This window comes from Balaenoptera ricei, chromosome 11 (assembly GCF_028023285.1).
Source record: "Balaenoptera ricei isolate mBalRic1 chromosome 11, mBalRic1.hap2, whole genome shotgun sequence".
Lineage (NCBI taxonomy): Eukaryota > Metazoa > Chordata > Mammalia > Artiodactyla > Balaenopteridae > Balaenoptera > Balaenoptera ricei.
In genome coordinates, this window is record NC_082649.1 from 62,011,057 (window position 1) to 62,038,006 (window position 26,950).

Here is a 26,950-nt window from a genome sequence, read left to right on the forward strand (position 1 = left end):
GATACAGCTTGTGTAACTGAGCAAATAATCACAGCTCAATAAAAAGCAGAAGTCTGGAACTGAAGAGGATGAGCTGCAGAAATCTTGTAATTAAGAACTACGAATTCTCTTATTTCTCACCCTACCCCCAACCCCCATGCACCACTGCCCTTGGCTCTTACTTCCTCTGGTGAATACCAAACTGTGACTTAGTGAAAGAACATGGCTTTTCTGGCTGGAAGCCCTTGGCTGGCACCCCAACTCTGTCACTTTCTAGCACTCTAGGGAAGTTAACCCTAACCCCAATGCCTTCCATCTGTAGAACAGTGGTACCACCCACCCACCCACACTTGCAGGGCATTGCCTGTGACTAAATTTATTTTACGTCAGGAACCTACTTTACTGTCTGGCACTTAGGGATAGACTTGTGTTAGCACCCCACTAACATAACCAATAAAAATAAATAAAATAATTCTCTGTGCTAATACGTAAGTTTAAACTATGCTTCATTTTCTTTTCAAAAATTTAACAGTACATCCGGCAAATTCTTGGCTCTGAGTTTATACTGTTTCTACTCATTTTTAAGTAAAGAACAAAATTACACATATAACAAAGGTTCTCCTCTAACTCGTCGCAGCATCTGAAATCAACTGGAAAGAATACACAGAATGAGACAATTATGAAAGACAAACTATGTGTATATTACTTGCTTAGATTTGGGAGCCTAACTGCTCACAAAAGGATTCATAGGTTTTTTTTTTTATTGTTAAGCTGCAACATACATGGTTTAATACAACAAAAAAATTTAATCAAGTGAAAAGTAATAAACTGAACAATAAACAAATAAACACTCAAAAAAAATATTTTCCATTGGAAACATGTTAAGATGAATACGGGGTTTCATTACCATCTTACTGCAATTTTCTTATGTGTTACTAGTCTACATACCCCATGTTTTCTGTAATCATGCAGATGTGAATGAAAGTTTGAATGATTAAATAAATGAAAAGTCCGTTTACTGCAGAGAATCATTTCACAAGGCAGCCAAACTTGGTTTAGAGAACAAAATTATTCAAGAAATTCTCCACGTATTTAGGTTCATTTTAGAATCCATGAACCTTAAGCTGTTCCTCCTTGACAATGCCAACCTGCAAAATAAAATTTAATTTAGCAGAATCACTCTGAGTAACACATAAATTCATTCCTAAGAAGACAGAGCAGTCATTAAAAAGAATCATTGTTAATAGGTGACTGCAACACTGTATTTGTGGCATAAACTGTTAATAACAAAAATTCAACAAATATTTGAATATCTTGACATTCCACAAAACATCCTAAATGGACACAGGAATGATCAGGTCATTCTAATGACAAAATAAACTGGTACTCCTGCCCAAGTAAGTACAACTAATGCGCTCCATCCACATGATTTTTTACTAAGCAGGTAATAATTCACATGGCCCTTAAATACAATTTTAGAAGCAATCTCAAGGTTGTACATAAAGCACCCAGTCACTCACCTCCAAGAGAAACTGGCAAATGTTTTTTCTTTGGTCACCTTGAAGCTGAATAACCTCTCCGTATTCAGGATGTTCAATCACAGTACCATTACAGGCAAATTTCTGGAGAAGTAGATTCAGCATAACTGAGTCAAATACAATGATATTTTATTTTCACCCTAAGATTATATGGATGTTAATTAAGAGTATGAACACAGTTTTCTTGGGTCCAATCATTTTCACCCACACTGACGGTCAAGTAAAAGGTGTGAACCATAATCCTATTTAGAGGTGTGTGTCACTAACTATAGTTTAATCTCTTCTTCCTAATACCTTTACCTTTTTGAAAGCTTTCACAAGTTTCTTCTTGTCATAATCATCTGCAATGCCCTGAACAGTAGTCAGTGTCTTTCTGCCGTTCCGTTGCTGGATTCTTATATGAATGTAATCCTCAGTCCCTGCCGGGAGTAAGTCGTCACCCTTAGTTGCATCAGCAAAGGGGTCTGCAAAGGGATACAAAAAAATCCAAAGCAGGGAAATATCTTTTAGTCAGTAATTTCCAGATACAGCTACGCTACAATCTAGAAACTCAGCAAAGAAGGTTCTAGTGCTTCTGCTTTCTTTCTGCAGGTGGGGATGTGGGGGAGTACTGATAAGGGCAGGGTATTAATAAAACCTACAAGGTACTTTAACAAAAAGATATTTTTAACAGGTATGTCCACTGATACCTGAACAGAAAAACGTTGTTACAGATGTTATCGTTGAACATAATCCTCTAATGAGAGAAAAGAGATTTTAAGACCTTAATTTTAGAGCCACTATAAAAATGTGCGTCATCTCGATTACATTCTGATGACAACAGAAACATTCACAGATGCCACCCCAATCATTTAACCCTAACTCTGCCTCGAAAAAAGATACATATATGTATACCAAGAGTAATTTTACCTATTATTACGGAAGTAGAGAAGACTGGCCCACTGCCCTGTAACAGATCAGAGGCCTGATCCGCAGCATCTTTTACTAAATGCGCCCGAGAGCAGCCACGAGCAGCCACGAACAGCCCCGACCGCTAATGGACGCCGATGCCCCAGCCCGAGCCAGCGTCCCCCTGGCGATCAGTGGGCAGGTCTGGGGGCGGAACAGGGTCGCAGAGGTGGCAGGGGGCAGAAGCGAGCGGCAGGAAGGTCCAGGAGCGGGCAGGGGGCGGCACGAGGCCCGCGGCCGGGGCTCCGGGGGCCGTCCTCGGAGAGGGGGTCGCCAGGGGCCCGGTCGCCATCTTCCGGGCACCGAGACAAAGCCCCACTCGGGGTGCGGGGAGGGCGGCCGAGGGCCTTTCCGGGCCGGGGTCCGGCGAGCGGCCCCGGCGAGGGCGGGCAGCGGCGGCCTCCCGGCCGAGAGGCGCGCAGGAGACGTGGGGAGACGGGAGGGGCGGCGGGGCGACCCGCTCTTACCGAAAGATTGGAGGTTCTGGATAGTGGACATGCGATACTAGTGTGAGGCCGGTGAGGGGATAAAATTCCTGCGGGGCCCGCCCGGATCACCGTGTCAGGAGGCGGTAGTGGCGAGAAAACGGAAATAAATAAGGAGACGCTTCGCCCCGGGGTTGGGAAGCGGCTGGATCGGCGGCGGAAGCCGGGAGGAGGCAGGAAGAGGCGAAGGAGGAGGCGGAGGAAGAGGCGGCAGCGACGGATGCGAGGACGCGAAAGAAGAGGCGGCGCTGCGGCTTCTCCGACAAAATGGCCGACGGAGACTATTTAGCCGCGCCCGCCGCCCCTCCCACGTGACCCTCCCGCGCTTGGCGCCCTGGGACTTGTAGTTTTCACGAGGCAAGAGAGCCCGGAAAACCTGGAGCGGGCGGGCTTCCGGGACCTCAATTCCCGGCAGGGAGTGCGCCCCCCAGCGGCGGGCGGCGGGGCCGGGAAGGGTCCAGAGGGCTGCAGAGCCATCTGGCTAGAGCTCGCGGGTCTAGAGCTGTACTCCCCGCGCTCTCTCAGGCTCTCCCTTGACTCGCCTTCTCTCGCGGTACAGTGGCAGCAAGGAGTGTTCGGTGCTGGGGTGGGGGTGGGGTTGATAATCTCCATCAGTCACCCTCGAGGCCTTGGGTAATGTAAGTGAAATCGGGGTACAGGAGCAGAACAAGGTCCCTAATCCCGGCTTTCGGCTTGATGGCTGCCCCTCAGCACCTCCCCTCTTCACCTCCCGCCTTGTCCGGTTGCAGGAACCCTGTTAGTCCCAGTCCCTACCAAGGGTCGAGGTGGGAGCCTCCTGCCCAGGATTGGGCTGCCCTCCGATTCCCTAGCGCGGTGGTTCTCAAACTCTAACGTGCATCTCCCCTAGGGCTTAATAAAATACAGACTGATAGACCCCAGAGCTTCTGTTTCAGGACGTCTGGGGTGTGGCCCGAGAATTTGCAAATCTAACAAGTTGCCGAGAGATGCTGACGAACACACCAGAAAATCAGCCCATCAACTTAAATACAGAACCTTGAACAGAAAGGTTAATTGACAGAAGGTTGATTGATACCAGAACAGTAATATCTTCCTATCAAGCTAAACACAGGAGAACAAACCTACGACTATGGGAATGGGCTCATCCAGGCAGGTGCTTAATTGTCAAACTTGGTTCGCGTTCTGGAAGCAAAGAGATAGACTAAAAGTTCGGGATTCTTAACCTTGTTTTGTGCCATGGCAGTCTTGTGAAGCCTATGGACCCCTTCTCAGAATAATGCCTTAAGTGCATGAAATAAAACATGTAGGATTACAAAGGAAACCTATTATACTGAAATTAAAAACCGTACATTGATAACATAGTATTGCTTCTTTACTAATGCATTAATTAACAAGATCTAGCAGCAGGTCTCACAAAGGCTGGAATTTCAAAAAGGTGATAAAAGATATTTTGAGATGTCTGTAGCATCAGAAGTGTAATATGAAAATATCTGTGACTTCTATGGGTGCAAAGTTACAGATCCTTCAGGTACTACTGGGATGTTGCCAGCATTCATAATGGAGGAAAGGCTAAATTTGGGTTAGAGGTTAGTGAAAATGTAGGTGGAGTCTTTTTTCCCATCCAATTTTAGGAATCCCCCCACCCCCGCCATTTTAGCCATGGACCAAGGATCTGCAGACTCCAGGTTAGGAATACCAGGATTTAATAATCTTTAGTGATTAACTATGGTGATAGGTACCATTTATTGAGTGCATACTATTTGCCTGTTGTAAGCTTTATACACAGTATTGTTAATCTTCATAGCCATTCTATGATGTAGTTATTATTCTGTTTATACTCATGTAGAAATGGAGGCTTTCATGGGTTAAATAATTTCCCTAAAAAAATCAAATTTTCAGCTCTCAGGAATTTAACTACATTTCTGGTCTTTTAGTCCTGATTTAAATGAATAACACTTTTATTATCCAAACTAAAGTGTAAAGTGTTAGAGCTGGTTCTAAAACAAGGAGAAACAAACATTTTTTGTTGTTCATTTGTTGATTACACCTACAGTGGTTTTCTGGTCTTGTACCTGTATCAGCATGCTTTAAAGTAATTTTTTTAAAATGTTTTTCTACATCGTCTTTTGTTTTTTTGTTTTTTAAATTTTTATTTATTTATTTATTTATGGCTGTGTTGGGTCATCGTTTCTGTGCGAGGGCTTTCTCTAGTTGCGGCGAGCGGGGGCCACTTCATCGCGGTGCGCGGGCCTCTCACTATCGCGGCATCTCTTGTTGCAGAGCACAGGCTTCAGACGCGCAGGCTCAGTAATTGTGGCTCACGGGCCTAGTTGCTCCGCGGCATGTGGGATCTTCCCAAACCAGGGCTTGAACCCGTGTCCCCTGCATTGGCAGGCAGATTCTCAACCACTGCGCCACCAGGGAAGCGCTAAAGTAATTTTTAATACTACTCTGGATGAAGTTCAGAATAAACAAAATGCATCTCTATTTCTGTTTTCCTTCTTTGTTACTAGACGCCCCAAACCATTTTATATTATGTTATTTCTTAGAAGGAGCCAAGGGTGGTCCAGTCAAGAAAAAAAATAACAACTGAACATAGACAAGTTAAAAAAGATCCAGAAGTCTTTGGGTTTCCATGGTCATTACCCCTGTCAGGAGAGCTCATACTTTCTTAGACCTAGTGTTTGCATCAGAAACCCCCAGGAGCTCAGAAATCTTCGATCAAAGCCAACTATGAATACAGGTCGGATACGTTGTAATTATAATCTGGAAAACTCTTCTGACCCTGGTCACCATTCATAGCCTTTGTGTTTAGACCTGACCATTGAACACTTGTAGTGTAGCTGGTCCAAATTGTGATGTACTCTCACTATAAAGTACACACTGACCTTTGGAAGACTTAAATTTTCTCAATTTCACCTGCTTTTTTTTACTTCTTAAAATGTGGCTCCTAGAAAATTCAATGTTACATATGGCTCACATACCATTTCTATTGACAGCACTGGTTTAGAGTGAAAGGATTTGACCTATATGTAAAGTTATAAAAGGAACAAATTAAAACACTTAAAATCTAGTATTTTTAGTTCTAAATGGTACCAGCCTAGTTTAAGGTGATTATTTTCTGCCTTATTTCCGAAGGGAGTTTAGATCACTTGCAGAGAACAGTAGTATTCACTAAAGGAATCAGGGAAGATTAAAAAAAAAAAAAAAAAAAAAAAAATTTAGGGGCTTCCCTGGTGGCGCAGTGGTTGAGAATCTGCCTGCCAATGCAGGGGACACGGGTTCGAGCCCTGGTCTGGGAAGATTCCTCATGCCTCGGAGCGACTAGGCCCGTGAGCCACAATTGTTGAGCCTGCGCGTCTGGAGCCTGTGCTCCGCAACAAGAGAGACCGCGATAGTGAGAGGCCCGCGCACCGCGATGAAGAGTGGCCCCCACTTGCCATAACTAGAGAAAGCCCTCGCACAGAAACGAAGACCCAACACAGCCAAAAATAGATAAATAACTAAATTAATTAAATTAAAAAAAAATTTTCCTGGGGTTAAAACTCATCAATCTACTAAGGTTTAAAAAAAAATAAAAAGTTAGAATATTTGAGAAATAAAAGCCCCCAAAGCTAGAGATAGACCCCAGATCCGGCTTTTAACTTCCAAACGGTAAGACAAAGAGAAAATCAGCTAGGAAGTCCATGTGTCTACAGGATGAAAACATACTAGTTGTGCAGGAGGAATGACTTTGCCTGGCCCAGAGCCACAGGAGGTGTTTTTCTTGGGCTCTCCTAAAGGGGACACTGTGATGTAGTGGACAGTGTCCCCAGCGGTTTGCCTACCGTGAAGGACAATGGTGGGTTTTATGCAGTTGTTTCTTATATCAGCCAGTCATGAAGACATGCTAACAGGTGAGGACCTCGGGTCCTCATCCATCCAGAGGTTGCTGGTTGCGGCGGCCTTGTGATGGTGTGCTGCTCAGGTTTCCTGCTTCAGTGAGCATAACTGACTCTCTGCCCCAGCTGCTGCACTCTGAATTCAACATCGCTGAGGTCACGCCTCCCGCCAGCTGCTCCTGGTGACGCAACAAGGATCCTAATGCAGGCCAATTCTTGAGAGATGTGGGACTCCTCATCTAGGAGGACCTAGATCTAGTGTCTAGGTCAGAAAAAGTCACTTAAAAATCTCAACTTATTATCGTGAACACTTGATTGTTATATTAGCAATGTGTGATATAAATGAAATGCTTGAAAACGTTATAAGTTAAGAAGGACTTAATTCTTTTATTTATCACTGAAAATAGCAGAATTGTGTTAGAGCAAAACTCATTATTATGAGTATTTGCAAAGGCCAAAAGTAAAATCATGTTTCTAGAAACCTACTTAACCTGCAGTGGGAACTTTAATGATAGATCATTAAACTTAATAATCAAGGGTTACACTATCATTAAAGAGAAGGGAACAGTAATTGGCTCAAGGTGGCTAACTTGGTATCTTCACTATTAAAATATCCCTAATAATGTCAGAAAAGATATATTTTGGGGAAGACTAAATCCAGCACTAAACAACAAGGATGTGCTATCAATGGATCAGACATTTCTTTCCTCCTAAAGGAAAAAAAAAACCTCAGAAATCAGCTGATGGAGGAAACTGCATGCTTAAACACTAGCAACACTGGATTATTAAAGATTATGAAATATCTTTAAAATCCTGAGATTATGAACCTGAAATCCTGTATTTAGGCAAAATAAAGGCATTTTCAAAATGTTTAAAAACCCAGAAAGTTTACTTCCATGGACAATGTTGATGATATACTCCAGAAAAATTAAAAACCCAAGGAAGAGAAAGACATGGGATAAAAGAATATAGGTGCATAAAGAAATCAGTAAAAATGATGGTTATGTCCAAATCATATTGGTATGTAAGGAGGGTGAAATATTTTATGGGTTATTTCTAGAAGAATAGAAATTTCATGCATTTTTCAATCCAACATAAGACAGGAAAAGGTATAAAAGAGCAACAAGAAATCATAGACTAAATTTAAAACATTAAGTCATAATAAAGATGTAAAAAGTACATAATTATCAGTAAACACAGGTGTGAATGTTATATTTTTCTATTAAAAGGTAACCTCTTTAGTTTCGATGAAAAATGGTCACAAAACTATATAGCAGCTATTTATGACACATTTAAGGTCAAATGACAAACACTGAGAAAGTTATTGTAAGCAACTGCTAGTTGAAAAGTAGGGTAGGTATAACAAAATTATTAGGAAAAATGAATTCAAGAAGAATTACATTAAGCAGGACAAAGAAGAATAGTTCATTTGGATCAAAGTTATATTGGACCAAGAATGTGAATCACAAACTTTTATATTCCTTACAACTCGGCAAAACGTATATAAGGCAGAAAAGGAAAAGAAAAATATGGAGAAATTGAGAAGTTTGCAGTCATAATGGAATACAGTAACATGTTTGTTTCAGAAACAGACATGTAAGGTAAACAAAAATTAAGTAAAGATATAGATATTTTTAATAATATAATTAATATGTTTGGTGCAATAGATACATGTAAAACTTTGTACCCAATGCAAAGCATACAAATTTTCAAACACCCAGGACACCCAAATGTCCATAAACTGATGAATTAATAAGCAACATTTGGTATATCCATACAATGGAATATATTCAGCCATAAAAGGAATGATACATGCTACAACATGGATGAACTTTGAAAACATTATGCTAAATGAAAGAAGCCTGTCACAAAAGACCACATACTGTATGATCCCTCTTAGGTGAATTGTCTAGAATTGGCCAAGCTATAGAGACAGAAAGTAGATTAGTTGTTGCCTAGGGGTGGGGGTGTGTTTGAGGGGAAATGGGTAGTGGCAGCTATTGAATATGTAGTTTCATTTTTTTTTTAATTAATTTTTATTGGAGTATGGTTGCTTTACAATGTTGTGTTAGCCTCCACTGCACAACAAAATGAATCAACCATACACATACAGATATCCCCTCCCTTTTGGACTCCCCTCCCATTTAGGTTACCACAGTGCATTAGGTAGAGTTCCCTGTGCTACATAGTATGTTCCCATCAGTTGTCTATTTTATACGTAGTATCAATAATGTATATATGTCAATCCCAGTCTCCCAGTTGCTCCCACCCCACCCCTTTACCCCTTGGTACCTATACATTTGTTCTGTAGTTTCTTTTTTGAGTTATGAGAATGTTCTAAAATTAATTATGGTGATGGGTAAATTGTATGTTATGTGAATTATATCTCAATAAAATGGTAATAAAGAGGATACAAAAAAGTAAAAAATAAACAGTTTCTCTTATTCATTGTCAACATATTAAATAAAATATTAGCAAATCAAGTCAGTACTGTATCCAAAAGAATATTATTAACCCAGACATGCCAGGATAACCTTTCATAAGCAAGTAAATTATTAAAATTGCTGTAAACGCTTCAGAATTTAATATACAAAGATTTAAATATAGAGTTTTGCCATTTTGTAGGAGCACAGAGAAATGTTCACCAGCCAGGGGCTGAGGAATCCTCCACACCCCAAGTCTTTAACAAATCACAATGACAGACTTTTACAACTCGAACACAACCAAGACTACTCCCAGGAGTTGTGTTTTAATTAGTAGTGTTGGAGGGTTGGGACACCGAGAAGGGGAATGGAGACTTGGTGATACTCGAGCAGAGGTGACGGAGACCTTGTATCTCTCAGAGGTGAAACCCCTCGACAGCATGGGAAAGAAAAGTGGACATCATAGTTTTAAGTCACCTAGTTTCAGAAAAGCTCTGTGTAAAGGGGTACTGAGAACATACATTTGGAAAGCCACACAGCATCATTTCATTGAGCTTTAACTTGGAGGTACAGAAATGATGCACTACTACATTGTGAAGAGACTGATCCCTCCCTTCCCCAATACAGTGACAAATTTAAGGACACAAGCTGTATGGTCATCTCAATAAGATGAAAAAACAAACAAACAGATTTTAATTGATCAGCTGGCTCTATTCTCCAAGGACACTGCCTCCTCTCCCCACCCAATAAGGACAGGTCGAGGACCGCAGTGTGGGAGTTAAGGCTGCATGTTATAGGATCTCATACAATTTCTGGAAGTGGGATGACACAGGAGGTTGTTGCTTCTTATTTCAAACAAGGATAGACCAGTGATGTTCCCAAGTCTCAAATTTATGGCGATATTTTCGTTGTAATAATAGCTTGCCTGAATTCTTTTCTTAGCTCACTTTAATATGAGAGCTACTTAATTGATTCTATTACTCTTTTAACTGAGCCACCAGTTATTTTTTTTTACATTCAATATGCCCCTATCATAGTCTGCCTACTATGGTATGTAATCCCAGAACGATGATGTCCTTATGTCACAGGGCTGCACAAAGCTCTGGTAACAGCCTCATGCTCTTCATGTTTTGTCAGTTTCTTGGGCCGTTCGGTCTACATTTTCAAGACTTTTGAGTTTAATCACCTTTCTTTATTGGAAACATTTTCTTTATTTAATGGATTTGCAATGCTGGTAAAACAATGTAACCCAAGATTCAGTTCCTTCCTTCCTCTCTCCCTTCCTTCCTTCCTTTCCTTCCTTCCTTCTTTCTTTTGACAGGATTGTATCTCATCTAAGCAAAGAAAAAAAGAAATATTCATGTGTCAAAATAGTAATAGCTTGCATTTACTGAGTGTGCACTATGTACCAGGTCAGGGCTAAGTGCTTTCCAGGCAATATTTCTATTTCCCTTAGCCTCATTTAAAATTCTGGACCACAAATCCCAAATGGGCAGTCAGCGCCACACTTCTTACTGCACTTCCTAGGATGTTTTTCTTCTTCTCACTCTCTACAATGATGATTTCATACATCTTCTCTCTTCTCAAACCCAAATTCCATCCCCTATGTTCCTTCTCAGCTGATGACCTTGCTCATATTTTACTAAGAATATAGAAACAATCAGATGGAAACAAACATCATCCAGTCACCAAATCTCCAAATCTCACTGTGTTTGTACCTCTGCTCTCTGACTTGCCAGCTTGTTACCATGGATAAGTATCCCTGCTTTCCTCTTTTGCCCTTTCAGAGATGTTGCTCCTGGAAGTATCCCCCTCTCCCTCTTGCATTTATAATGTCTCTCTCTCTCTATAGAATTAGTTCCACCAGGATGCAGATATTCTCTGGAATCTTCCATCTTAAAAGGACAAAAACAAAAATCCCTTTGACTTATATTCTTTTCTTGCCAGGACCCATTTCTCTACTCTTCCAAAGATTTGTCTATCCTCACTCTCTCCACTTGCTCATGACTCATCTCTCCTTAACCCCTCCAAACAGGCTTCCACATCCACTGTTATGCTGAGACCATCCGTGCCCAAGTGTGCTTGACCTCCATATGGCCAACCCAATGCCATCTCACTGTTTCCATCTGACTTGGTCCTCTCTGCAGCATTTGATGAAGTGAACTACTCCTTTCTTCTCTTGGCTTCTATGACATCACCCTCGTTGGTTTTCTTCCATATCATTGGTCACACTATTTCCAAAGGAGTTGGAAATAGTGACTCCTTCTCTGCTCAAACTGTGCCTATGTGTTTATTAAGATAAGAGGAAAAATCAGGAGATGGTGTGTTGGAAGCAAAGGGAAGGAAGTGTGCCTCCCAAAGGCTGGGTTATGAGTGGTGGTCACCAGCAGAGGACAGTTGAGCCCAGTGGACTGGCAACCCCACAGCTGCATTCAGTGGAATCATGGTGTCAGGATGAGGGGGAGAGAGCTGAAGTAGAGGAGACAGCTATTTCCAAATATCCATGACACCAGGGAGGGTCTCAGATCTCTTCCACTTGGGTTACACTGGTTATCATGAGCTACTGGCAAAAAGGAAATGCATTAGAATTCCTCTTGTGCTAAAGAAAAATAAACATGGAGAGGAAGTTATTCTGCATCAAAAGCATCTTTGAGGAAGGGAAACAAAGATGGAGAATTATGTAAGTAAAGCCATTCAGCTTTGAGAAATGGGTAGGACATAGAGGGTGAGAAAACAGATTAAATAAAAGAAAATCTACTCTTGGGGCTTCCTTGGTGGCGCAGTGGTTGAGAATCTGCCTGCCAATGCAGGGGACACGGGTTCGGGCCCTGGTCTGGGAAGATCCTACATGCCGCAGAGCAACTAGGCCCGTGAGCCACAATTGCTGAGCCTGCGCGTCTGAAGCCTGTGCTCCGCAACAAGAGAGGCCGCGATAGTGAGAGGCCCGCGCACCGCAATGAAGCGCGATGGCCCCCGCTTGCCGCAGCTAGAGGAAGCGCTCGCACAGAAACGAAGACCCAACACAGCCAAAATTAATTAATTAATTAATTAATTGAAAGAAAATCTACTCTTGAGTTCAGCTCACCTCAACCCCCTTTGAATATTAGGCATCTTTAATAATAATACTTTTCCACAGAAACATGAAAATTTGCAGAGCTGTCGGTAATAGCAGTGAGTTTGGAGGGCAATGTCATTGCTTCTTGGAGTATAATTCCAAAATAAAGGACCCCAGGCAATATAACGGACAATATCCTCAATAGCATTTTTTATGGTAACTGCAGAACGGGATTCCATGTGGTTTTTTCTTACAGATGTAAAAGAGTAAAGACCTTCACCCTCTTAGAAACAGTTGCGCATCTGTCAAAACTACCCAGCCACGAAAACCAAATCTGGCTTTTCAAAGTAAACATGTTATTTTCTATATAATTGCTATAATTTAGCTGTGGGGACATCACTGACCCATTAGCAGAAAAAACAGATGGGATGAGATTTGTCTTCATGCATGAGCTAGGATGTTGTGAAAATATTAGAAATTATTAGCCATAAACTCAGTCACCAGGCTGTACAGCCAGAATGCTAAGTTACAAATAGTGGAGGAAATGGTACAAGCAGTCCATGAAGGACCTCTTTTAGTTACTCAGAATGATCATTTTAGATGTCTTTCACAGTAGCTAATTACAAAATGTGGAGATTGCAAAATCAGTTCAAGCGAAAATTTGAGCAAACTTCAGAGCAAGAGAAAGTACTTCTAATCCCCAAATCTGTTCTCACTGTTTCAGCTAATGGAACTGCCACTGACCCAGCAGCCTTGGCAGGAAACCTGGGGACCTTGCCACTCCTTTCTTCGCTCCTCTCCGCTCTTTCTGCTTGGTCTCTGAGTCAGCCTCCAACTCAGGAACACCTACTTTCAGCATCACTAGTGTCTTGGGCCAGGGTGGGGAGGTGATTAGGGAGTAGAATCATGTGAAATGTTAGGATTTTGTAAGGGGGATGGGGGCTGGCATGTGTATTCCTTAAAAGATTTTTTTAATTGAGGTATAGTTGATTTATAATGTTGTGTTAGTTTCAGGTGTACAGCAAAGTGATTCAGTTATACATACATATATATATATATATATATATATATATATATATATATACTTTTTCAGATTTTTTCCCCTTATATATGATTACAAGATATTGAGTATAGTTCCCTGTGCTGTACAGTAGGTCCTTGTTGGTTATCTATTTTATATATACAAGTGTGTATCTATTAATCCCATACTCCTAATTTATACCTCCCCCCTTTCCCCTTTGGTAACCATAATTTTGTTTTCTTTTTTAAAATAATTAATTAATTAATTAATTTTTTGGCTGCGTCGGGTCTTTGTTGCTGCGCTGGCTTTCTCTAGTTGTGGCGAGCAGGGACTACTCTTCATTGTGGTGTACGGGCTTCTCACTGCGGTGGCTTCTCTTGTTGTGGAGCACGGGCTCTAGGCGCACAGGCTACAGTAGTTGTGGCTCGTGGGCTCTAGGCACGTGAACTTCAGTAGTTGTGGTGCACGGGCTTAGTTGCTCTGCGGCACGTGGGATCTTCCCGGACCAGGGCTCGAACCCGTGTCCCCTTCATTGGCAGCCGGATTCTTAACCACTGCACCACCAGGGAAATCCCCTAATTTTGTTTTCTATGTCTGTGAGTCTCTTTCTGTTTTGTGAGTAAGCTCATTTGTATCATTTTTTTTTTAGATTCCACATGTAAGTGATATCATATGATATTTCTTTCTCTGTCTGACTTACTTCACTTAGTGTGATAATGTCTAGGTCCATCCATGTTGCCACAAATGGCATTATTTCATTCTTTTTTAATGGCTGAGTAATATTCCATTGTATATATGTACCACATTTTCTTTACTCATTCATCTGTCGATGGACATTTAGGTTGCTTCCATGTCTTAGCTATGGTGAATAGTGCTGCTATGAACATTGGGGTGCGTGTATCTTTTCGAATTAGAGCTTTCTCCAGATATATGGCATGTGTATTCTTTCTTTTCTTTTTTCTATAAATTTATTTATTTTTGGCTGCATTGGGTCTTTGTTGCTGCACGCAGGCTTTCTCTAGTTGCGGCAAGCGGAGGCTACTCTTTGTTGTGGTGTGCGGGCTTCTCATTGCGGTGGCTTCTCTTGTTGTGGAGCACGGGCTCTAGGAGCGCGGGCTTCAGTAGTTGTGGCACACGGGCTCTAGAGCACAGGATCAGTAGTTGTGGCGCATGGGCTTAGTTGCTCTGCGGCATGTGGGATCTTCCTGGACCAGGGCTCGAACCCGTGTCCCCTGCATTGGCAGGCGGCTTCTTAACCACAGGGAAGTCCCGGCATGTGTATTCTTAAAAAGCACCCCAGGGAACTCCGAGTATCCTTTCCAGCCACACAGTTCAGAACCTCAGGGTGTAATACAGATGCTCAAGATCATAGGGAATCCAGGTTCTTTTGCAGCAGGAACACATTTTCCAAACCCCAAATGTGTCATTCAGTCAAAATAAAGGAACAAAAGGAACCATGAAGGAGCCATGGAGGAACAGGAAAGAACAGAGAACAAGCCAGACTCGTGGATTTGAGATGCTCAACACAGATCTTTGACCCCCGCCCCCCTCAACCCGCCCAGCCTATCTCTGGGAAATACAACACTGCCCACTCCTGATTGTGCATCCTCCTCTAAAGGCATGCCAACATCATTAATTCTGTGTCTTATTTCCTTTCCTAGACTGCAAGCTTCCAGAGAGCAGGATTGTATCTTTCTTTCTACCTATCTAGTGCTGGGTACCAGCCTGGCAAAGCCTAGACACTAAGACATGTTGCTGAATTCAGTGAGTGAATGTGTGTTTATAATCTTCACGTGGTTATCTCCATCAGGATGTCCCAGAAGCACCTTAAACTCAATGTGACGCAACTTGATCCTTTTATCGAGATTCTGCTCAACCTTGTGCTTCCATTTCTGTATTGGTTAGTGCAATCCGGTCACGCAATCAGAGCCCTGATGTCTTCCAGTCTTTATACTACTTGACTGCTCAGTAGCCACTCATTCACTTCCTTTTCAAACTTCCTTGTTTCCTGAGACATGATTCTCTTCTGATTTTCCTTCTACCATTCTGACTGCTCTTCCCTCTGCCGGTCCAGTTCTCCAGGGCCAGGGCCCTCGGTCCTTATCCTATTTTATAAGCTCCATCAGTGATCCCATCCGTAGGCACAGCTTCTAGCTCCATCCAGGTCCCAACAACTTTCTGATCTTTAACTCCAGCCTGATCTCTACAATTGTGGATCCACCCACCTCCCAGACCTCTCCACTTGGCCAACATCTCAAATCAAACATATCCAAAAGGGAGTCTTCCTTCCCCAGCCCCCAGCTCAATGAATAGAACCAGACAGAGGTCTGTGTGCATCCTTCGCACTTCAATCTTTTTAATTGCCCATATCCAACCAATTCCCAAATCCCATTTTTGCCTCCAAAAATTCTTCTGCATCCAACAAAATTCTCCTTCCTCACTGTCCTAATCTAAGCTGTCTTGATTTCTTCCTGGACTCTATAGGAAGTCTCCGAATTTGTCTATCGGAGACAAATTTGTCTCTTTGCCCTGATACAATATGTTCCTTACACTAAAAATTCACAAATCTGCTCAGGTCACTTCCCTTCTGAACTTTTCAGTGTCTCACCACGAATCATGAATTAGACAAAATGCACCATATCAATCCAGACATGCACATAAATGATATATATCTGTATGAATGGGATGAAAATAGGGAAACACGCAGAATGCTCTATATACAAATGAAGGGGTAGATCATGTAACTAGGTGGGAAATGATATCTTAACAGTGAGTCCCAGTGCTCTGCACAGGTAGAGAACTGTTTCTGGGTAAGTGATTGGGGCAGAAAGTGGGACACTTATGCCCTGAGTTTTCAGTGGGGTCAGGGCATCAGAGAGGCCCTAGGAGTTGGCCACAACATTCTGTAGGTCAAAGGCGAGGAGTCAGGGCACAGGAGGAGACTGGTGCTGTGGGGGGAGCCCACTATTGTTTGGAAAAAAGACTTTTGAGGAACAGGAAAGTCTAAGTTAGATTTTCAGCTACTAGGTGATATGCTATATGCCCCTGCTCCCCGACCTCTCCCCCACTCCCAGCCTCTGCCAACTCCTGCTGCCCGTCAGCCCTTCAGTGAGGTCTATTACAGGGCTGGTTGATCTCTTAGTTGTTGCTGTTGTTTTAAGTGCAAATAGTGAAAGGGTTAAACTTCCCTTCTGGATTGATGCAATACAAAACAGAGGCTGCAATAAGGACGCAAAACCGTTGATCTCCATAAGCACAAATTCACAGGCTTTTGGGAAAGTCTTTGGGCTTTAAGGGAAATAGAATTAGGGGATCGAAGCAGTGTAGATTTGAATCTAGATTTTTTGTGGCGTGGAGCCTACTCTTACCTTCAACCATGTGGGCTACACTAGGATTCTCCTGGGCTGGGGAGGGGTCAGGAACCATCAGAGAGGACGTGACTTTTGAACTGAGCCTTCTTAAAGGATGGGTAGGAGTTTTCAAAGTCAGAGGGAGGCATTCCAGAGGACTGAATATAATGTGGGAAGATGCAGAGTTGAGAAAGTTCCTAGTTTTAATGGTTTGTGACCCACAGAGGGTAGATGGGGCCCTACCAGGAGCTATGGTCCAGAATTACCCACCGTTACAGCCCAGCTCTGATGATGCCTGGAACAGACTTTCCAACCACATTTAGATCTGTCTTTTTAGCATTAGCCAGGACACCCATTTTCCCCTGCAGTCAAAGACAGAGTGGGGGCCAGGGGAACAGAATCCTAACTGCTTCAAGTCAAGGCTGGGTGACTTACTCCTTTGTCATTAGACAGTTCAATGATCAATGGGCACCAAGCTGACAACTGGCCAAGTGGCATCAGCAGAGCTGTTGTACCACAGACAGTCAAAATTTCAACAGACTAGGGTCACTAGGAAGAATTGCTACTGGTCACAGAAAAGACAATAACAGTGTCATTTAAAGACAAAGAAGAACCTCTGTTCTGCCAGACTGAGGACAGCAACTCATTCATCACCAGGATGGTTCTACAAAGACCCAAATTACAAACAGGGTGGAAGCGCTGATTCATAGAGTCTGTTTTCAGTGGTAGAGCATTCATGACACATGGTCTGCATTTATCAGGGCAAAGAATACTTGTCCAGCCTTTTCCTTTTAAAGATGAAAATCTTTTTCTGACTTCCCATTGGTTTGTCATGAAATGAATGAAATAGTAGGGAAGAATAAATCAGAAAGGACAGTCTTGAAAGTGCAAATTATGTCATTACTGGGAAGCAAGAAAGGGCATGTTGAAGATAGAAGTGAAATGGGAAACACCACCACCACTGCCGGCAAATAGCCCTTTCAATTAATCTTCAGTTAAGTAATTACCACATTGCAGTGAATGAGGACAGCAATTACATGACTTTTCATCCTGTCGCCTTGACACCTAGCACCTCATGGTTGGGGCACATCCTGGCCCTGGGCCAGCACTGCCCCTTGTCATTTGCTATACACAGTACATGGAAGAGAAGGCAGCTCTCACAGTCTGAGGCCCCCAGGCCCCCAGTCCTGTCTCTCCCTGAGCAAGTACAAAGCTGAGAACTCCGTGAACTTGGTGGCACTGTCTGGGAGGTGCCAAAGGCATACTCCCCAGATTTGCTATGATGACAGCAGAGGACAGACTCTCCTGGACTCATGGAAGATGTTATGAGTTGACAGGAGGGCGGGTGGCGTTTGGTGCACTTTTCCTGCACAAGTAGACTTCCCAGAAGCTCTCAGGTTGCTGGGTCTGTAAACTGCTGCGCCTATCTGGCTGGCTCACTCTGGGCACTATGATACAAAGGGAGGCAAGGCTGGATAGAGGAGGGGGCTGTTACCTGGTCCACCTGGCTCACAGCCTGGCTCACCTGGCTCTACAAGCAGAGATTTAACTTTGTCCACTTCAAAGAGCCACAAGGAAACTTTATTGGAAATCCCCACTCCTCAAGGCTGCCCACTGGGTTGTTTCCAGGCAAGGATAACTTGATATCTCTCGGGAGTTCAGTTAGGGTAGTTGGGTAGTAAGTAGACATTTCCTCCCTGGGCTGGGGAGGAGAGCAAGGGAAACAGGCAACACTGACAGAAAGCTTTTCCCTAAAGGGATGGAACAACACTCATTTCAGGGCTCAACCAATAGATTGGGGCTCTCTCGATAACTTCCTCACCTCTGCCCTTCTTGCAGCTGCCCTTTAAGCACTGGGTTTGATCTTGAGAGTTAGCATTGTCCCTGACAGGGGTGACGATGGGGACTAGCTGGAGGGGGAATTTGAGTCATCAGAAGTTTACGAGGTTTTCTAACTAGTAGGTGGTCTTTAAACTTTTTGGGCCACACATCCCACCAGTAAAAACTGTTTGACAATGCACCCCCAAAATATGCATATTCATTTATAAATTACTTACATGTACTTTCATCTATCCATATATTTAATATTGGTAAATCTTACTTCCAGATAAAAAATGAGTATAAGTAAAAGGACTAATTGTTCTTTCCCATGACCTCAGTGGACCATCTTCTGTACCCCTTGTGTACCCCACTTTGGAAACTGCTCTTCTAACCTTTGAGTTCCCCAAGTTCTGGCTTTTCATGGGCAAAGGATGAAGGAGAGAGATCCACACAGAGAAAAAATGGTTCTTGGCTGAGCACATGGGTTTTGTTCAAAGAAGTCAGTGAAAAACGTGAGCATCTCAACGTCTTCCCTGCCTTATCAGTGATGGCAGGAAGGAGTGATGGCACCCAAGAACTCTGTGTTAGCTCTTGGACAGCTTAGAGACAGTGTTTTAAGAGACCCGCTAAACTAAGCCAAAGTTACTGGTGTCTCACTGGGGCCTGCAGGTCTTGAGCATCTGTGGATACAGGGGCTTGTGCTTTTGGATTCTGGACAGCAGGTGCCTGGACCGTTCACTGCCACCTGGGGTTGCTCCACTGTCTTTAGAAAAGGGGAGAGGGTGAAGTAGAGGTTTGGGGAGAGCCTTTTGCTTCTCCATCTTGGTGTTGAGATCCCTCCTATACACTTCGGTGTTGGGAGGATGCTCACCCCCAGCCCCAGGATGGGCATGAGGGTGCCTGTTGGGCACCTTCTTCAGTTGAGTTGCTTGGGCATGGTAACCATAGTCTAAAGCTAGGACCACCGTGGCCAGCCTAGGTGAACCAAATTTGTTTTAAGCACCTGCTCTGTGCCAGGCTCTGCATGGGATGAATGGAGCCCACTTCCTCAAGAAGCTTTCAGGTCAATGCAGGAGAAAGATAATCAAACATGTACATGCAGTGGAGGGGATGTCTTAGTTTGGGGTTTCCCCAAAGGAGATTCTGTGTTGAGTAGTTCATTTGGGAGGTGACCCCCAGGGTACATGCTGAGGGACAGGGGATGTGAGAGAATGAAGGGAGAAAAGTCACAAAAGAAGCACTAATGAACAGGTTGCTGCTGTGGGTACCTGGACCTCAATCCTGCAGGGGACCCTCTGAGGGACTCTATCAAACCGTGCTACTCAAAGTATGAGCAGCACATCAGCATCATCCGGAAGCTTGTTAGAAATGCAGCATCATGGGCCCCACCAGGCCTGCGAATCAGAATTTGCACATTAAAGTTTGAGAAGCACTGCCTTTAATCTTTCATCTTTATCAAACATGATAACTTTGATATAAAACATATATTTCTATATTTGAGGACTTGATTCTACACAACTGGATCCTTCTGAATAACTTCTTTGAGGTCTCCAACATTTGAAGTGGATATTAAAGTTTTCCAGTCCCTTGAAAGCTCTTTAAAATGCAACTCCATTTACCTGCACTTTATCATAATTATAACTCAATTGCAGAGACAGAAGGCTCACACAACCAACTGTTCTGTAAAATGCAAATTTTGTATGGGAAATACTTCCCCTGGGAGAAAATAGAGTGGCTGTCATTTGGAAAGTTATTTTTAAAGGAATGTACCAAATGCCTCCTGTACTTTAAAGTTTTGTCAAAAATTTCAATGAATACAGGACCCTTTGTGAAAGATCAACACACACACACACACACACACACACACACACACACACACACAGAGAAAGAGAGAGATGCTTCCAAAAAATGTAACAGAAGTTTAATATATCATGGCAGGTCAAAAGCAAGTAGCTCAATAGTTGCTAATACATCCTTTATATTGGCAAGTGATTTTACTTTTGATATTCACTCATCTTCATTTCATCACTAACACAAGGATTAATCTAAGGTTATAAAACTAATTTTTCACGTAGTGTATCAGTTAGCTATTACTGCATAATAAACCACTCCCAAACTCAGTGTTTTAAAAGAACAATGATTTATTCTTGCTCTCATGTCTACAGGTTGGCTGGGGTGGCTTTGATGATCTCTGCTGGGCTCAGCTCAGCTTGGCTGTAGGTTGGATCTGAGTCTGTTCCTTGGACCAGTGGGCTGCCTATGGCTTGTGCTCATAGTGAATGGCAAATATAAGTGGACAAACCCAACTCCATAAATATATTTCAAGCCCCTTATGTAGCTCTTTTTCTAACATCTCATTAGCCAAAGCAAGTTACATGGTCAAATCCAAACCAAGGGTTGGATAATGCTATGGTCTGAATGTTTGTGTCCCCTCAAAATTCATGCTTTGAAACCTAACCCCTAAAATGATGATATTAGGAGGTAAGGCCTTTGGGAGGTGATTAGGTCAGGAGGGCTACACCCTCATGACTGGGATTAGTGCACTTTTAAAAGAGGCTCCAGAGAGATCCCTCGCCATGTGGCGACACAGTGAGAAGTCTGCAACAGGCTTCCACCACAACCTGACCATGCTGGCACTCTGATCTTGGACTCCCAGCCTCCAGAACAGTGAGAAATAAATTTTTGTGGTTTATAAACTTCCCAGTCTTTGGTATTTTGTAATAGCAGCCAGAAGACAGAGAAGTGTGCTCCACCAACCATGAGGCAAGTCACATGGCCAAGCCCAACGTCAGTGGGGTGAAGTAGTCACTCCTCCCAGAGTTAGAGGGTTAAGGGAGTGAATATTTGCAGCACAATAATCTCTTCTACTATGAGTACAAAAATTGAGGCACAGCATTTTGCAAAATAAATCATGGTGCTGATATTCGAATGATTTTCTTATTCCAAGAGAAAAAGGAGGAAACCAGTATTGAGGACCCATAGTTATCAAACATTCTGCTGAGAGTTTTCTCATGTGTTACCTCAATGACCCTTTTAACAACACCATGAGGAATATATTTTAACCCCATTTTACAGATGAGGTGATAAGCCACAGAGCTGGTGTGTGGAATATCAAAGAGTAGAGCCTAGTGTTTCCTGGCAGCCTTCAAATGCTGTGAATATTGGGTCACATTTTTTTTTTTTTGTCATGGCAAATCAAGCACCTATTTCTTAGGGGAAAATACTGTCTTTACTCTGTTCCTATTTACCCCAGAAGCAAGAAGAGCTGTAAACTTTCTATGAGTGTAGCTGCCCATCACTCTTGACACTCAAATTGTTGACCCAAACCAGTTCTCTTGAATACTCGGAGTGTTGATGCAGATTGGCTGCTCAGTACAAGCTTTTTGGGCTTCTGCGTTAGGGAGGCTGAATGCTCAGGTAACTGGAGTGTGGCTGGACCCTCTTGGCTGTCTTCCATGTCTTGCTGTCCTATGGGAATACGGTCTGGGGGTTGGGTGGGTTGAGAAGTCAGGAATTCTTGGTCCAGAAATGTTGCCTGAAGAGGATCTCAGAGGGTCTCCTAGTGTTGTTCTCCCAGCCAGCCCCATCTGAAATGCCCCACCAACCTAAGTGTTAGCTTGTTTGTTATGAATGTTTAGCAAACGTTATTGTGCCAGGCACATTAATGGTAGTGTAGACAAAGGTGAACTGAGGACGGGGATGACTGGATTTATCCCATGATCTGTGTTTTTGCAGGGGATTCTGATGCCCACTCAAGCTTGAGTATTACTGCGTTAGCCTATCAGGCAGAGGAGGCTCTTGGCTTCTTCTCCTTCTCCTTCCCCTTCTTCCCTTCTTCTTCTCCTTCTTCTCCTTCTTCTTCTTCTTCTCCTTCTCCTTCTTCTCCTTCTCCTTCTCCTTCTCCTCCTCCTCCTCCTCCTCCTCCCCTCCCCCTCCCCTCCCCCTCCTCCCCCTTCCCCTCCCCTTCCCCTCCCCTCCCCCTTCCCCTCCCTTCCCCTCCCCCTTCCCCTCCCCCTCCTCCCCCTTCCTCTTCCCCTCCTCCTTCCTCTTCCTCTCCTTCTCCTCCTTCTCCTTCTTCTTCCTCCTCCTCCTCTTCCTCCCCCTCCTCCCCTTCTTCCCCTTCTTTCCCTTCTTCTTCTCCCCCTTCTTCCTCTTCTTCTTCTTTTTTTAAACTATAGTTGATTTGCAATATTGTGTTACTTTCAGGTGTACAGCTTCAGATGCTTTTCCATTATAGGTTATTACAAGATATTGAATATAGTTCCCTGTGTTATACAGTAAGTCCTTGTTCTTTATCAATTTTATATATAGTGGTGTGTATCTGTTAATCCCAAACTCCTAATTTATCCCTACCCCCTTTCCCCTTCGGGAACCATAAGTTTGTTTTCTATGTCTGTGAGTCTGTTTCTGTTTTGTAAGTAAGTTAATTTGTATCATTGTTTTAGATTCCATATATAAGTAATATCATATGATATGTCTTTCTGTCTGACTTCACTTCGTATGATAATCTCTAGGTCCATCCATGTTGCTGCTCTTGGCTTCTATTCATATTTTATTCCCTCATTCATTTCAGCTTAGTGGTGGGTTCCTAGTCCCGTCTGGGGATGGCAGGGCCAGTGTCTGGGCAGGCCAGCCTCAGAGGACCAACAACTGCCTCTGAGCCTGTGCAAGACTCTGGGAGAGTCACTGCCTTGCTTCTCACTCAGCTACGCAGTCCCTGCAGAGGTGGGCCGGGGCTTTTCCACTGATGTCCAGGCTTCCCTCCAGGGTCTCACCCAGGGTTCTCAAACTTGGCCCCACTGACATTCTGAGTTGGATAACTCTTTGCTGTGGGGGGCTGTCCTGCTCACTGTAGGGTGTTCAGCAGCATCCCTGGCCGCTATCCACTATGCGCATGCCCTGCCCCCACCAAGTTGCGACAATGTCCCCTGAGGCACAAAATCACACTGCCCCTCCTCCCTGCTTTGAGAACTGCTAGTGTTACCTGAGTGACCACTCAGTGGAGGTGGCCCTGGGAAATTGTGTTCTCAGGAGAACAAGCAATGGAGAGGTGAGTGGTGTAACTGGAAGGAACATGGGGTGTGGGGTCACCGTGGCTTTGAATCTTGGCCCCTCCAATGACTACCCCTTCTTCACTCCCATTCTTCTCTAACCAAACACACACACACACACACACACACACACACACACAGACATTATTTCCGTAAATGACTTTTACTTCTTTATCATTTCTCTTGACAGTAATTCTTGGCAATGTGCATATAACATGAAGGCAAGCATACTTTCAGAAGTCATCAAAGATATGGTCCTATTGGCCTCATTTTCTTAAACCATTAAAATATTTTCATTTATAAAAATTAATCTAAATATAAATATTGACACTGAAGATCAAAGTCACTTGATGACAAAATAATTCATCTGGAACTATAACATATGCTTATGGATTTTAATAGTAAATTAAATCTTTGCACTTATTTGGCACAAGGAAACCTTTATAAAAATTCAAATGCCATAGAGCAGGCTTCTTCTTCATTTTGTTTTTTTGCAAGGCTTACACAGTACACATTTTTGTCAAAGAAAACTGAGTATTTTAACACTGTAACACAACAATAGTTGCTTTTCATGCCTCTTAAAGAAAACGCTCTATTTGGAACTCAAATCTTTTTTGTTGTGTTTTTAAATTTTGTATTTGTTTGCTTTTAATCACACCAACAGAACAAAAAGCCAAAGATTTACTTTATTTCAAAGGAGTCATTTCTTTTGGATAACACATACACAGCATCAGCAAGGAGTATTACCAGAAGATAGGTAGACCCCCATCAGGAATGGATCATAACACACATTTCAGCAGCAAGTCAGGTCTGGAAATGTGCACAGCAGCAAAAGATTGTAGAAGTGGAAAACAACACAGAATGAGGCTCTGTCAGGCATTCGAGTTGTAATTAGCTTAAAGGTCTGACTTTGGAAAATTAATCACTCTGGCCCTCAGTCTCCAAATCTGAAAAGTGGGGATACCTACTGAATAGGGTTGCTATTAGGATTAAAATGAGAATAATATTGCCTCCTTCAGAGCAGTCACTTAATATACATCAGTCATGCTATTCCCTTGCCTCCCATGTTTTGCCTTCTTCCTCAGATTCAGAATTTATCAGGAGCAAATTAAAAAAAAGTTGCTAATGCTCAATTAATTGAGTGAAATTCCAGTTCCATTTGCTTTTATAAATACACTCTAAATAGTCATGCATGTGCGGCCACACACGTGGAGGTAGTGTCAGCTCTTGCGTCTGTTGAATTCAATTTGTCCTTGCTTTATTCAGACATGCAAATTTTCTCAAGTCTTAACCATTTTTATCTTTAAGGACATTTTACTACTTCTGCTGAATATTTATTGGGAAATAAATTTTGGAGGACAGTGTTTCCTTGTGTGGTTGTATCCTGCAATAATCCAGTTACCTAAACCTCATTTAGATGCAGTCAGTGCTAAACCACATCTTATTGATTCTAGACAGTGTGCTAAAGTTAAGCCAATGGTGGGCTTTTGCAAGCCCCTCCCCCCTTCAGAGCGAGGAAACTCTCAGCGAGTCCAAGGAAGAACCCTGAATTCTCAATGAGACATTGTTTCAGATAGACCTGGGCCGGCATGGGCGAGTCAGAGCTTTCGGTCCTGTGGCTTGTGACTGCAAAGCAGTGGGAGGAACTGGTGGTGTGGTGGGCTAGGAGCCAGCAGCAAGGAGGTGGCTGGAGGGACACCTTGAGAGTTGAGGGCTCCCCAAGTTAGACAGCCCCTAGTGCTCACTACAGGGGTTTTCACTTTTCTCCTTAGCATTTGTAGGACAAAGATGCTTGTGAGAGATTAATAAGAACTGATGAGTTAAATGTTAATACCCTTCCCTCCACTATCCCCCGACCCCAATAATATATTTTGGGAAAAATTATTGACATGTAATACTAGTTGAATCAAAGGGATTAAAAAAGGAAAAAAAAAAAAAAAGGTCTTAAAGACAACACACAGTAGCAAAGCGAACAGGGAAAAGATGCATCTTTTAAACTGGAGCTCTACTGTTGGAAGCCAGCGTCTTGGTTTTCTGTCTTGGATTCTCCTGGGAGCCTAAGGCAGAGAGTAGGCAAGACCTTGATGCTGAAGTCTGGGTCTGCTTTCTGGCTGAGGTATCAGGACAGCCCTGTGCAGGGGTGCACTGTGGCCTCCCCACGCCCTCTCCTCAGGTGGAAATCCGTACAGTATTCAATGGCTGTTGGGTCAAGGCACTGTCGTGTACGGCCGGAGGCAGTGGGTCACTGGCAGTGGAGTTCCATGGTGCTAATACCTCACAGCAGACTCCAGGGTGGGCTCCTGAGGGGAGAAAATGAGCAGATGCAATCAACCACTTGGTGAAAGTGAGGAGAGGCCATTAACAACAATGTCTACTGCTTTTTTTATGTTGTAAAAGGTATTCATGCCCATTGACCAGTGAAATATTTCACAATATTCAAAAAGTGATGCATTTCTTACATGTACCTCTTAATCCATCTGATATTCATTTTGGTGTATGGAATAAGGCAAATTGATTCCCTTCCCACTGCATCCCGTTGGCTAATTTCCCAAGCAGAGTTTTTTAAAAAAATCATCTATACCTCCTCTACTGGTTCCTAATGCTTAAAAAAATCATATAACACATTTTCATATGTGCCTGTATCTATTTCTGAGCTTTCTATTCTATTTCATTAATCATCAGTTTCTTTACAGCTTTTAATTGGTTTTAAAATCTGGCAGGAAAATCACTTTAATTTTGCAAAATGCTCTTGTCTATTCTTTCTGATTTATTCTTACATGAACTTTAGTTCCAAGAAAATCCCACTGAGAATTTTATGAGAATTGCATTAAACTATAAATTAATTTGGAAAGAAATGAACTGCTGGTCGGATTTATTAATCAATATCTCAATATTAAAGGTATTGGTGGATTCCTGTAAAATTTACCTGGTAATTTATTATTTAATGTACTGCTGCATTTAGTTTGCTAATTTTTATTTAGCATGCCTCATCTCTCTGAAGAAGTACTATTGGTGTGTGGTTTGTATGCGTCTGTTTGTGCCTGTGTGTGTAAGATGTGTACATACTTACCAGCCCTGTTAGCCCTTTAGTTGTTGCAGTTTTAACAGCTTTACAACTTGAATCTTTTAGTTTTGAGATTTTTTAATCCTCTGGAATATTTCATATTGCATGAGAATTAGCTCATAAAAATTTATCAGCAAAACCTTTGGGCCAGAGAATCTTTTTTGAAGTTTTAATAAATTTTAAAATTTTATTTAAGTCAGTTTTTACTGATATTCTGATTTGATCCTAATTTTACTAGAACTAAGACTTTAAAATTTATTAGCATAGATTTACATCACATTGTATATTTAAATTAAAAATTTACATCTCTATTAGAATCTCTTATTTTTTTATTTCTTGGGTTTTTTTCCTTGAA

The 26,950-nt window shown here is 42.6% G+C and overlaps 2 protein-coding genes and 1 long non-coding RNA gene across 4 annotated transcripts in view; 1 reads left to right on the forward strand and 2 right to left on the reverse strand.

The window, feature by feature from the left end:
* LOC132374907 (uncharacterized) overlaps positions 1-26,950 on the forward strand; it is a 172,015-nt gene that overhangs the window by 91,647 nt on the left and 53,418 nt on the right. The gene's annotated exons all lie outside the window — the stretch shown is intronic.
* EIF1B (eukaryotic translation initiation factor 1B) lies at positions 657-3,217 on the reverse strand. The gene is made up of 4 exons (XM_059937600.1): positions 2,933-3,217; positions 1,818-1,981; positions 1,500-1,601; positions 657-1,127 (listed from the first exon to the last, which is right to left on the reverse strand). The coding sequence occupies exons 1-4, from the start codon at positions 2,961-2,963 to the stop codon at positions 1,083-1,085; spliced, it is 342 nt and encodes a 113-aa protein (XP_059793583.1). The 5' UTR covers positions 2,964-3,217; the 3' UTR covers positions 657-1,082.
* MYRIP (myosin VIIA and Rab interacting protein) overlaps positions 23,801-26,950 on the reverse strand; it is a 223,572-nt gene continuing 220,422 nt past the window's right edge. For both annotated transcript variants that reach the window (XM_059939381.1, XM_059939382.1), the window contains one exon: positions 23,801-25,831. In XM_059939381.1, the coding sequence (XP_059795364.1) occupies positions 25,799-25,831 (33 nt within the window). In that variant the 3' untranslated portion in view covers positions 23,801-25,798. The remainder of the gene's footprint in view (positions 25,832-26,950) is intronic.